Genomic DNA, 13,889 nt, shown 5'->3' with positions numbered 1-13,889 from the left:
GCCCTAAAGCACAGCGGGTGGTCATTTTGAAACCTGACAATCAGCTGTTTTTGATCGTCATTGAGTAAAAAATCGGTTCCAAAGCAGGGAACCGATCAACGTTAAGTGAAAAAAGCCCATGCAGTCATCATTTAGCGATTGCAACAGTGATCGCAAAAAACTAATCGGCAAGCGATTTTCTCGTCTAACGAGGTAATCAGCAAGCGAGGTACCACTGTATAGGGAAATGTATGATTCGATATAGAGACTGAGGGGAGATACTTGAAAGGCTGTAATCCAGAGGAGGGGCAGGATCTGCTCTCCATCATCCCAGAGTGCAGGACATGTCATAACGGACTCAAGCGACACGAAGCCAAATTTCAGCTGAATACCAGGAAAAAAATTTCTTAACTGTTAGAGCAGCGCAGCAACGGAACCCACACCCTTGGGAGGTTGTTGGAAATGTGTGAAAGCTAAAGGAAAACTTCTCATTCCACATTAGGAAATTTGTTGTGAGACATATTGGTTTACTTCAGCAAAATATGAGAGCAGTTTGGGGGGGGGGAATGGCATACCAAATGTAAATGTTCTGGAAGGTGGTCATGGGAGATGCAAAGGTAGATGGACAACACGGCTAAATTTACAGAGAAGCCATGCCTCATGCACAGATGTGCTTTGAATGCCATGTGGCGTGAGCGTAGCCACGTCTGTGAATATATCCCTCTCTGCCTTGTAAAGCACTTCAGAATGTCTCCTTCCATAAAACCACAGACTTCCAGTTGTTATTAATATTTCAGAGGCGCTCAAGGAGGTCTAAGCAGGCTCTCCCTCACAGAGAACCAAGAAGGAAAAAAAAAGGAACACCACAATAGAAACGAGAACTGTAATTCATGAAAATATTAGGGTGGAAGCAAGAGGCCCAACAAGAAAACAATCCCATTTTCCAGGCTAATTGAACCCCCCCCTTTTTAAAAAAAGACTTCCTTGTGGGTTACAGGATTTTGTGAATTGCAGTCTAGAATGCAACATTTCCAACCTTTCCCAACAGGCATAGCCCAAAAACTGAAAGATGCGCTTCCTGTAACTTACAAATCAAATGAGCTCCAGAACGATGAAAACAGTTATCTGCAAGTAGGAGTATGGTGTATCCCTGAGTAAGGACATAAAGAACGTTTCTGTTGCAAGTTATTGTTCTAGCCCTAATCAACAGGGGAGTGACTGACATTGTACTCAAGGGGACCTATTTACTTCCATGGCTGCTGAGGGGGCAACAGGAAGGAAGGAAGCAAGCAAGCAAGCAAGCAAGCATACTGATTTTCTGCATCTTAGTCCTTCTTGACACCTTCCTCTTTTGCTAGAAGACAGATAACCACAATCTAGTGGGACATTAAAGCAGGGCAAATGTGCGCTGGCCTTAAAAAAGTAAGTCCATATTGCATATTCTTACATTATCAGCCTGGCCAGGAGTCTGACGAGAAGCCCATGCATTTCCAAAATACTTGCTTCCAGACTAGCATCATACATGAGCTGGCTTTCAGACAAGATGATTAGATTAAGGGCCAAACAAGAAGTGATGTTGATTTGTGCAAATGCAATTAAGGTGCGTATTTCTTATTATGTAAATAGCCGACTCAAGGGAAACGGGAGCATCATCCTATGCGAGTCCCAGTGTCGCTCAGGCTCCCAATGGCTGCTAATTTCGTAGAACAAAGAACCGCACATTAATTGCAACCATGTCACTAATGTCAAGTCTAGTTAGGCGTCTAAACAGTAATGGGATTTGAGGAAGGGGGTGGGGCGAGGGAATAGGAAATGCAAAATTGTGCTTGGTTGCTTCCATGGCTAAATTAATTACTTTGTATCAGGGAAGCAACAGGATAGAGATCCTGGGACCTGAAATGGAATCTGAATCAATCCTGAGAATCAGCGATTCCTGTTTTCTAAACAGAATCACTACTGGAGTGTTACCCATTGTTCTTACCATTTTCTGTAATTTCTTGGCTACGTGGACCAATCTAAGCTTAAATAACCCTCCCTCCCTCCCTTTTCCTTCCTTCCTTCCTTCCCACAATTTCCTGACACAGACATTTAAAAATTGCCTTGAGTGACTATTTCTTTTTGTCCCTGAGCAAGTGAATAGATTAAGAGTGACCTTCTATGTTATCTTGTTTTCCCTAGCCAAATAAGAAATTCTCTGAGTTTCGAAAAGAAGGCTGAGGTGGGGTACAAAGTGCTTGGAGGCCTTTTCTTTAAAGAGTTGGGTGATAAATTCCAATGTGCCAGCTGAGAAGACCCCCCCCACACACAAGCCTTTTGCAGACTCCCGTCTGTCTCTGTCTCCACCTCAAGAAGCTAACCTGGCCCTGACAAGGGCCATGGGACTTTGGGACTTTAATAAAGGCATGTCATTTCCCAAACTACAGTGGTGCCTCGCATAACGGGGTGCCCCGTTTAACGACGAATCCACATAGCGACAATGTTTTTGTGGTCGCTTTTGCGATCGCATAACGATGTTTCCTATGGGGAAAATCGCTTTGCGATAATCGGTAAGCTGTTTCGCTACCATTTTCTCATAGCGATGTTTTTTCCCCAGCTGATCGGCGGTTCCAAAATGGCCGCCGGGTAAAACAGGGACAGATTCCTCACATACCGGGCAGCTAAAATGGCCACCGTATGGAGGATTTTCGCTTAAAAGGTAAGTTTTAAGCCCATAGGAACGCATTGAAAGGGTTTCAATGCATTCCTATGAGCTTTTTAATTTCGTATCCGTATAGTGACGATTTTTGCTGCACGGATTATCATCGCTATGTGGGGCACCACTGTACCCACAAGACCTTGGTGCACAGCCTGAAAAAGATGAATGATCATTGAAAGCTCGCTGTCTCATTGTTTGCTTGATCTTTTGAGGGGTCTGATAAAGGTATCACCTCCTCCTGCATATGTACTGTTTTGGAGACCACATGGCCCTTTTCTGATTTTTTTTTTTTCAGATAAGAGATAGAGCATCATCCTACGGGTGGAATTCTGCTAGATGCCACGACTTTTGCTGCCATCTCTGGTCCCGCCTGCATAGTTTTCCTGGCTTCCCTAAAACCTGCTCTGGAAGGCAGGGCTTCATTTTGGAGAACAGCTGCAGCTGTGTATGGAAGGGAAGAGAGGAGGAAAATCCTAATTTCACTGTCGTTGTACATCAAAATACCCTGTTGCATCTTGGTCATTGTGAAACAGAGATAAAGACACTCAGTTCCTTCCAGAAAGCCAATTCCTTGTGAAAATACTTTTTAACAAGATCAGAGGTAGGTTCAGGATGATGGCAAATGTTCTCTAAATACACTCCGTAAACTGTTTTTCTTTATTAAAAAGTGTTCCTGAATGAGAAAGGGAAGGCATGATAAACTTTTGCACCAATCACCGAAACTTGTTTCTGATGTCAGGAGAAGCAGTAGATATTCTTGAGTTCAGGCACTCCTTACCTTTCTTAATTAACTCTCAGACAAGCGGCTAAGTCTAGATCCTTGGTCCTGTGCTGCCATCTCCTGGATATTTGAGGGCAGAAAGAAGCACAGGGAATGACATTAATTGCTCAATTAAAGGTTTGCACCACCAAATAATAATGCGTGTTCCGTGCCATGAAGTCAGAACTGACTTGTCACGACCCTAATAGGGCTCTCAAAGTAAGTGAAATATTTAAGGAGTGGTTTTACCAGTTCCATAGTTCCCATAGTATTTGTATGAAAATTGACACTAGTGAACTTTTGAGAAGCTGACGTGGAATTATGACATTACTAATGAAAAAACTGTCATGGAATCACCAATATACATGTGGGGTTGAAATGCACTTTTTAAAAGAAAGAAAAATCGCAATTCTCGAATAATGTGAGAACCTGCAGGTTTTTAAAAGACAGACTTTACACACACACACACACTTAGAATCTGATTATTTCCTATCTATGAAATATGGTTTTTTATTTTCTTTCATTAAAAATGAGAAGATTTAAAACTAGGAACCCTATAACTGTATTGAAGTAAAAATAGTTGCTTTAATGTACATAACACGGTGCAAACAGATGCACAAAGTTTGACATGTAAACAGCCTCGCAGGGTGTGTCATCACAACCACATTCATTAACAACACAGATGCAAATCATCCATATGACATCCAACTAAACTCAATGACTAGGGCGGCTCGGAGCAAGAATCTGAGAAACAAGATCAGCTGTTACAGAAAGGGAACTGGCGGGACAAGACACCTCATCAATGTGGGATTTTAAAGCTTACTAGATTCCTCCTCTCCAGCTCGGATTAAGACAGATAGCTTCTCCCCCCCCCCTCTTCTTTTGAAAGAAAATTTGTATTTCAGGAGGACATTAATTTGCTAATTTGTGTACAAAGGTGGTGTTCTTTTGTGTGGGTTTTTTGTTTGTTTGTTTTGCAAAGCAATTCGGAATTTAGTTACCCACAAAATAAGACAGGGTCTTATATTAATTTTTGTTCCAAAAAACACATTAGGGCTTATTTTCAGGGGATTCTTTTTTCATGTACAACAATTGTCATTTATTCAAATACAGTCATGTCCTCTTCTGGTTGCTGCACAAGGGTGGAGGCTGAGGTTTCACTTCACTGGGGCTTATTTTTGGGGTAGGGCATATATGACGAGCATCCTGAAAAAAAATTCATACTAGGGCTTATTTTCAGGTTAGGTCTTATTTTCGGGGAAACAGGGTATTTTGGTTATCAAATGATGCATTTCAGTAGATATGAAGAATGCCCTCTAAGTGGTTCATTCTCCACACTTGTTGGTTCTCTTGATACAGCGGGCTTCTACAACAAGGAGTTGCCCACGCCATCAAGATATTTCACTTCCAGAAAGGAGAAACACAATACACACATACACCATTAAAAAAAACTCTTGTCATTTTTACAAAGTTGGTGCCCTTCTTGATTTGAGAAGCAAACACAAAACAACAAAAAATGAGAGGATGGTTCAAGAACATGCAAATGGAAACGTGTGTCTCTCTGTGTGCAAAAGGTTGTAGTCACTTGGCCAAACATTATACTTGTACTTTTCAGGGATGTTGGCAAGTCTTTGGGTCTGATCCGAAGTCCAAGTCTTCGGTTTCCTCTCCAGAGAAAAAGGGAGATGGTGGAAGGGTTCTGCGTCGAGTCCAAGACATTGACAAACAGACAGACCCAAGTCAAGTAACCAATGCAACTTAAGCCTGACTTGACAACATGTCCTGCAACTTCAGTCTCCATCCCCTGTATTTTCCCCATCCTTCAGAACTTCTGTTCTCCATTCCTGGGGTTCTAAGAATCCCCCAAAGTGTGTTTTTTAAAGGGCACCTTGGAAATTATAAAATGAAAAACGTCTCTCGGAGGCAAAGCACACACAAGAAGATTTGGCTTCTAGCCATGTTCATTAGAGGAGAAGGGGGAAAAAAACATTATCCTGGAGAAAAGAGGGGGGAGGGACTTAGTTTCTTTTGTTTTTTAAAAAAATGCTTATCTTATTTATCGTCTCCTTAGCTTCCACTTTTATTTTGTTATTCTTAATTATGGCAACCTCATCCTTACCGCCTTAGAAGAAAATAAGAGTCTTGCTCCAATTCCAATACTTTTAATATAAAGTAATATAACTTTTAGGCAGTTGAAACTCATTTTCTAATCAAAGATATACTTTTAATGAGATAATGTCTTTGATAAAAAAAAAAATCAGGCTGTAACGAACAGATGGGCCATTACTCTGCTTCCAGGCATGCTCTTTAATTTCATTTAATTTCAGTAGCCTGATGTTTTGGATAAAGTATTTATAATGTAGGTTAAGCCCTCCCTTTGGTGGGGCTGGTTCCTTCTTTTGTCCTCATCTTATATAAAGCACAACCTCTCAGCTTCATTTATTAATATTTGTATTTGCAAACTGCTTTATGTAAAGTAACTCTTGATTTATTTTGAAATGAAGTATGATTATGTTAAATCCACGATAAGCGTTTGGTCTCGGTCTTCATCCGTATTCCAAGGTCACCTGGAATCACGTGTAGATGCAAGATATATCATGAACTCCATAACTAGATTTACTAATTGTAGTGTCGTGCGTCTGAAGTGAACCAAGAAAGACCTTGTTGATTCCAACTCAACGGTTTCATTCCCCAGGTTTTCTATGTATCAGTTTCCAAAATGTGGTTTCCAAGGTGGTGTTCTCAGACTATGCAGCTTGCCCAAGACAACACGGGTGGCGGGGTGTGTAATTCACTCAGCTTAGGAGAAAAGAGCTGGCCGCCCTGCCTGAACAATCTTGGCTGAACCCCACTCTCCAAAGCTCAGGGAAGATTCCAACTCCCAGCCCCTAGCTCTCCAGCCAGATATTGCAACTAGATCGTCAACGCTCTCTCACAAGATGTATTGAGCATGAAACTCCTGCCTTTTTGCAAATTAGCATCTTCCCCCCCCCCCCTTGGGGAAGTATCTACAACAGAAAGTGCAGGAGGATAAACTGATGGACTCTCAAGACAAACCCAGCCAATGCCTAAAAATATATATTTTAGAAAAGGGGGAGGTGCAAGGTCAAGCCCTCGTTCTGCTCCCCAATGTGAAAAGGGAGAGCCTCTCCCAAAGTGAAAACAACTTGCTTAATCTGAATAAGAGGAATTAGAAATTGCTGAAACCATCATCATCATCTTCTTCTGGTTCCAACCTCCCTACCAAGGATCTCTTTACTTGCTGTTCCTTTCTTAATGGTGGGATTCGAGCAAGCACAAGACAGAGAGAACTATTTTTCCATCTATATACCTTTTGCAAAAACAGCACATACAGGGACGCTGTGTGGGCCTGTGTATTGACACTTCAGAGGGAGGTCAGGAAACTGCTTTGGCACCTCCGTCGTCTCCTGTCACTTTATTAAATCACTGATTGCTAGATGCGGTTGGATTAAGCAGAGACAGCGATGGCGCACACGGGAAGAGTTGTCATCTTTTCTGTTGTGAAATTCCATAATTGCATGTCAGCGTGACAGCAAGAACAAGGGAGCTGTAGCAACCCATAGCAGATCCATTCAAATGGCACGGAAGCGTCCCATTAGGGCCCCGAAGCTGTACCTAAATCCACATTTATCTGGAAAGAGAGTGCGCCTGCACGGGACTCCTTCCTGTTGAATATCTCCAGATTTCACCGGAATTCAACCTGGCAGAATTCTGTGGGAGCTTCCTTTTAAGATCCGTTTGCTTTTGGCGAGACTCGGCATGAATATTGCTCACAGACCAGAAGGCAGGTTGGCGATGGCATCGATGCAACCAGCCGGCGTGGAAGGGGGACAGACATATGCACACAACTCTGCTCTTTCCTCCCTACTCCTTTCAAGTCTTCAACTGTGCAAAATGAACACTAGACAGTGGATACGAGTGGCTTGTTTGGGGAAAAAAAATATATGACTAGAAAACTTCCTCTACCTCCAGTTTGATCCTCTGAGCCCTGCCATCATCTGTCAACAGAATAGCCACAAAACAGGGTCGAGAAAGCTTACTCTGGAGTCACTCTGTGCCTCTCCACCTCATTCCCTTTCCATTAAATTTATGAGAAGCAAGGGGGAAAAGCACACCAGAATTACTGGACACCGCAGTCATTTTCTGCCAGGCAACTGAGGAGAATTGGAAGGGGGCATTGGCCCCATAGTTCATAGGATGCTAGCATTTCTGATGTTTTCTGGACCACCTGGGTTTCTTCCTGGAAAAAGACCAGCACACAGCGATCCATCGTTCAACCACTTCTTGTTTCTATGATTACATGAGGGTCAAAGTTAGGCCCTCCGTAAACAGCGTGAGGAAGCAGGGAATGTGAAATGTTCTCTGTTTTGGTTTTGCTGCATGTCTTTAAATTTTACAGAGGACGTGTTGTTGTTGCTTTTTGCAAAATGTTCCAGAAGTCTCCAAAAGGTGACCATTCCTGAAGGATACGGGTAAACGCCTGCATTCTTGTACATGGCTTTTTGGTGCTTAGATCAAGGAGTTTAGGCCTGTCTTTCTCCTACCTATCTGGGTTTGAATCTCTGTTTCCCACAATATTACTTCGGATTAGAGGTGTTGCCACTTTTTCGTTCCTTTTCCTATCTTTCACTTATGTTTAGAACTGCACAAGGGAGCTGAGAATCAGTTCAAAGGCTGCTCTGTGATTCAGATCTGAACATGATTCCGTTTGAGGGTAAGCCAGACGCAGAGATGGGCCCAAAGCCACCAATTTGGTGATTTGTGCCAGTTCCTTACTCAGCTGAACAGGTGTTTTGGTGCTTCAAAGGCCTGCCTCCTCTGTCAGGCGCCCACTTAAGAGGCAGCACCCAGAGGAGGCAGGGCAGGGAAACCAGGCTGCCAAGTGGGTGTCTGCTAGAGGAGGCGGGGCTTTGAAGCACCGAACACCTGTTTGGCCAATAACCAGCACTTTGTGCCCCTCTTGATCAGACATGATCCATGCTGATGAAGAATGGAAAATCTGAATCCTCACATCACTTATTGATTTGCTCTAGGAAACAAAAACAGGTCACAACATCTGTGTTTGGGTGTGTGTGTGTTCCCTACACATAGTATTTGATATAAACTATCACAGCAGATCTGCACAGCTATTGCACCAGATCTAAGATGGTGTGAGTAAAAGGCTTAGAAGTGGAAATTGCAAAACACTTTCTTCTAAGCCTTCTGTTCAAGGCTGAGACCAAAAGCAACTGGAACCGAGAGCTTTCCAAAGCATCAAGGGGTTTTTCTTCTCCGTTGTTGGTCCTACACATATTCCATGACCTTGCTCGGTTTGTCTTGCTCTCTCTGCACATTATTTTGCTCATCTTTGTTTAGGCTGTTACAAAAGCGGCATTTGCCTGGCTCAGATATGTTTTCAATTACGTTCTGGAAAGAGCTGTGGGACCCTTTGAAAAGCAGCAGGACAAAAATCCACACCCACAAGCAAAGGAGCCACAGGTTTGTCTGGGCACATTGTAACCCCCACACGGCTCACGCAGAGTTATAAAACGCTACAGCAGAGAGGGGACATTTCCCAGCTTTGCTGACCTATCACATTACCAGCCTCGCTGTGTATCAGAAAGCGTTTTGATCTCGCGGTCGCCCACGGCGGCTGTTTGAATGCAGAAAGCGTTGATTTCTCTCTGTCAAGAAGTACCTCAAAAAGATTCTTTCAGCAAACCATTCCCCGCCCCATGCCAGTGCAAGCGGGGGGGGGGGAACCAGAACGTGGTGCTGTGAATGACCTTGAACTACAAAGATAACACCACTCGGCTGCTCGTTAGCCACCAGCGTCCTACCTGCCTCCAGAGAACGCTGCCAAGGATGTCAACGCAGAGGCCAACTTGGCTTGACAAAGGAGAGGCAGGCTTAAATCAAACCCACAGGCAGGGAAGCAAATCAAAGTGATTTTCAGCCACAATGGACAGCCCGCAATAGTGGATCTAATGCACAAGTACTATTAGCAGCCGTCTCCAAATTTCTCTTCAAATGGGGAAAAAAAGAACTATTCTAGGCACAAAGTCTAGATGATTTAGGCCTTTTTACTGAAAATGTATTTTGATGGATGGATGGATGGATGGATGGATGGATGGATGGATGGATGGATGGATGGATGGATGGATGGATGGATGGATGGATGGAGGGGTGGGTGGGTGGGTGGATGGATGGATGGATGGATGGATGGAGGGGTGGAGGGATGGATGGATGGATGGACTGAGAGATTGGATGGATGGATGGATGGATTTTATGGGGGGAAAACTGCAGGTGACTTAAAATGTATTCTTGTAGGTGCATGCAACCATCATGTTGGCAATTATTTATTTAATTGGCTTTTCTATACCAGGGTTGTCACATAACATTATTAAAACAACAACATTCAAGACACAATGGAAACCAAAAGCCATCTCTGAGATTTCCCCAAACTCTCCTTTTGAACAAGAGCCGTCAACACACAGCACCCAAAGAAAAAGCCATGGTAAAAAGAAGACTTCCACTTCTTTATAAAGGCACACGATTTCCTTGAACCTTACTCAGGAGAAAACAACAACAACAACCATATGCACATCACGAATCCTTAGAAATACTGTATAAAGGAGAAACCTTTTTCACTGCACTCCTTTTAAAAACATTCTAATAATGTAATGATTTGTTGTCAGTCAAGGACTTACTATTCTGTTGTCTGTTTCTACACAAGAGCCGCAGTCCAGTTTAGTGTCCTGGCAGAGAAAAAAGAAAGAAAGAACAGCTTGTGAGAGAAAGCCAGAACTCCACATCTAAAAGTAATTACACCTTGGGAGTTGTAGGTCTCCCAGTCTCCTTCTAGATGAATTTTGCTTCATAGTTCTTTATCTTTCACGTGGGAATACATGCACATAATGCATACCCACAATGCATACCCTCATAATGCATTTTGTGATGCATGAAATTTTGTATGTCATTTTCCCACTGACTAAAGTATCTTGCTGTGCCTTTCCCCCCCAAATATATTCATATTGGCCCAAGTTCAGGAGAAAGCTGCAACTAGAGTAGACCCACTGAATCAATGTCTCCATAGGTTCCATTGATTTAATTTAATGGCTTTAACTCTGGTTGTGACTTCTACTAGACTTCAGCCATTAAGATGTGTGTATTTATTTGTATCTAATTAAAAGGCAGAGGAGGGGGAGCTTTCTAACACTTTCTTCACATGGACAAAGAGACTGAATTCCACTAATATTTTCACACATCATGAATCGGTTATAATAAAAATAATAATAATGAGAAACAGATTTACTCCTTATCCCTAACTTAATCCAAACACAGAGTTGTTTTATTATTGTTTTAAAAAAAGCACTAATTTAGTACTCTGCTACTGTTGTACGCATAAATCTGTAAATGTAAACTTGTTCACTTCAAAATAAGCTTTATTATCATACGATTTGTACTAGCCCTTAGGAGAACAGAAGATTCAAACTTCCTTCAGCAGAAATGAAGAAAAGGCAAGAAAATGAACAAGAAGGCAAAATGAAAAACTAAACATATTTCAAGCAGCAATTTGTTGGCCTCTGTGGACATAACACTAAGCCACAATTACAAGATGGAAACATGCATTCACGAGGTCCCCTACTGAGAAGGACAAGAACTGGTTGTATCTTTGTGTGATTTGCAGTGGGCCAGGAAATATTCTTATTTTGAAACAAAAATGTTTTAACCCTTCCTGCAATGAAATAATTCTCCTCCAAGCTTGCCACTTTAGAACCCTGGTTTGATTCCTTAAACTAGTGGATGAACAGCTATGAATGTTTTTTTAAAAAAACTACAGTTACCATAACTACAGTTATCACAATTTGCCACGGTTGATAAGAATTATAAGGGGGGGAGAATATAGAGACAGTAACCCATGTGTGACCTAAACCATGATTAAGATTAACCAGTTTGTGTTTCAGACATAACAATAAACGATGGTTTAGGGGAGGAGGCAACACATGAGATCAAGGGTCATGAATAAATCTCAGTTTTGACTAGAGATGGGAATATTCATATTCATATCCCGGGTGATGCAAATATGAATATTGCCACCCCATGTGGCCATTAGTGCAGCATGAACAACAATGGTCATGCATGCTGCAAGTTGTAAACGGACTGGCCATTTTTTGGGGGGGTGGGTCCAAAAAGCTCAGCCTCCTGTGGTAGTGATGATATTCATTCTCGTCTCCTGAATACAAATATCCCATCTCCAGTCCTGACTGGTTGCCATTGATGGCGGTGACTCTTGTTGTTGATTTTCTTACAGAAGTCCAACAACATCAACTGGAGGGGGGAAAATCGCCCTAAAAGGTAAAGGTAAAGTTTCCCCTTGACAATTTTTGTCCAGTCGTGTTCGACTCTAGGGGGTGGCGCTCATCCCGCTCTTCAAGCCATAGAGCCAGTGTTTGTCCGAAGACAATCTTCCGTGGTCACATGGCCAGTGCGACTTAGACACGGAACGCTGTTACCTTCCCACCGAGATGGTACCTATTTATCTACTCGCATTTGCATGCTTTTGAACCGCTAGGTTGGCGGGAGCTGGGACAAGCGACGGGCGCTCACTCCATCGTGTGGATTCGAACTTACGACTGCTGGTCTTCTGACCCTGCAGCACAGGCTTCTGCGGTTTAGCCCGCAGCGCCACCACGTCCCTCCACAGCGCCAACACGTCCCTAAATCATGTTAAACAAGAACAGGAGTTTTCCCAGTCAACCTCCAAGATGCAGCTGTATTTACACCCCGAAGGGGCTGGGATCTTTCATCACTAGCATGATCATCACTGCTTATTACTCCGTAATGATAAATTTAATATAAGAGGAAAGCGTTAACCTATCCTCGATCAGTAAAATCCTTCTGTTTCCAACCGCTAGCTACACTCTTCACAAAAAAAGAACACCATCTGGTTTGCATACAAAGCAAAACAGAACAGAAAGCAAACAAACAGTCCCCATCGGCCATCTCTGCAACTCATTTCAAAAGCTCGCATCACCGCTAATTTACTGCACACGTTCACGGTTATTCTCCTGCTCCATGCCCAAGGCAGTTAGTTCATTAGGACAACCTTTGAGATACTTGAAGGAACTGACTATTTCCCCCCCCCCCCAACACTAGGGAGCACAGAGGGTTAGATAAAGCTTCAGTAGGGGGTGCACCGACCCATCCCGAAAGGAGGAAGCTCTGCAAATTTTCTCCATCTACGGAAGGCACACACCTCCTTGACCACGAGGGAGTCTCAAGGAGATATGGAGACAGGAAAGACCACACCTTGCTGCTATCCCGCAATCCTGGCATGCCTTAAATTGCTCTGAGATTAGTTATACAGCATCGCCACAGCTCTGAGCATCAAAGTATCGGCACTCTTTTGACTACAAAAGAGCCTCGTGGTGCAGCGGTTCGACCGCAGTCCTGCAGCCAACACTCTGCTCACAACCCAGGTTCAACCGCAGGTAGCTGGCTCAAGGTTCACTCAGCCTTCCCTCCTTTCAAGGTTGATAGACGGAATACCCACTTCACTCAGAGAAGGCGGGGAATCGGGGGGAGGGGGGAATCTATGTGAACCCTGCACAATTAAATTGTAAATTGCCTAGAGAGCGGTTTAAGCACTATGGAAAGCAGCACACTTTTTTGTTTTCACTAGGACTGCTCACATTACTGGCCTGCCCTGTCCTTCAATCATCCATGTTCTTTCCATATATAGCTGCAATTCTCAGTTATTGAAGCAGGAGTGGATTTTCCCAGTGGCAATAATCTTAATTAACAGTATGAAAAGCACCAGTATGGTTTTGATTGAGACTCCTTAGCCTTGCAAAAGATATGACAGATATGAAAATCAATCAATCAATCAATCAATCAATCAATCAATCAATCAATCTATCTATCTATCTATCTATCTATCTATCTATCTATCTATCTATCTATCTATCTATCTATCTATCTATCTATCTATCTATCTATAGTTGTCACAGGTACGGAATATGACTGACCTGTATGTCAACTTTTATGACTCCTGAATCCTAAGAAAAATCCAAAAGAATTCAATAGAAAACTGGACAGCCACTTGGCAGATCTGTTTTGATTTTGATTCCTGCCTTGAGCAGGGGGTTGGATGTGATGGCCTTAGAAAACCCTTCCAAATTCCATTAGTCTTTGATTTTATCTTTTTGGCCCAAACAAATGCTGAAGATAAGGTGTCAATTTTAATCAGGGATTCTGCTCTTTTATTTTCTTTAGAATTTTTTTTTCATATTTTCAATTTTATTAGTCCTATATGAAACCACCAAAGAATTGATGCTTTTGAATTGTGGTGCTGGAAGAGGCTCTTGAGAGTCCCTTGGACTGCAAGGAGAACAAACCTCTCCATTTTGAAGGAAATCAACCCCGAGTGCTCCCTGGAAGGACAGATCCTGA

The 13,889-nt window shown here is 42.7% G+C and overlaps 1 protein-coding gene across 28 annotated transcripts in view; it reads right to left on the bottom strand.

The window, feature by feature from the left end:
- The window catches only part of RBFOX1 (RNA binding fox-1 homolog 1), a 1,225,669-nt gene that overhangs the window by 608,291 nt on the left and 603,489 nt on the right, over positions 1 to 13,889 (bottom strand). For 25 of the 28 annotated variants that reach the window (XM_078381447.1, XM_078381445.1, XM_078381443.1 and 22 more), the window contains one exon: positions 10,145 to 10,192. The exons of the other annotated variants lie outside the window; for them this stretch is intronic. In XM_078381447.1, the coding sequence (XP_078237573.1) occupies positions 10,145 to 10,192 (48 nt within the window). The remainder of the gene's footprint in view (positions 1 to 10,144; positions 10,193 to 13,889) is intronic. 28 annotated transcript variants of the gene reach the window in all.

The sequence above is a fragment of the Pogona vitticeps genome, chromosome 13 (assembly GCF_051106095.1).
Source record: "Pogona vitticeps strain Pit_001003342236 chromosome 13, PviZW2.1, whole genome shotgun sequence".
NCBI classification, from domain to species: domain Eukaryota; kingdom Metazoa; phylum Chordata; class Lepidosauria; order Squamata; family Agamidae; genus Pogona; species Pogona vitticeps.
Note: the sequence above shows the minus strand (reverse complement) of the source record. Positions and strands in the feature narration are given on the sequence as shown.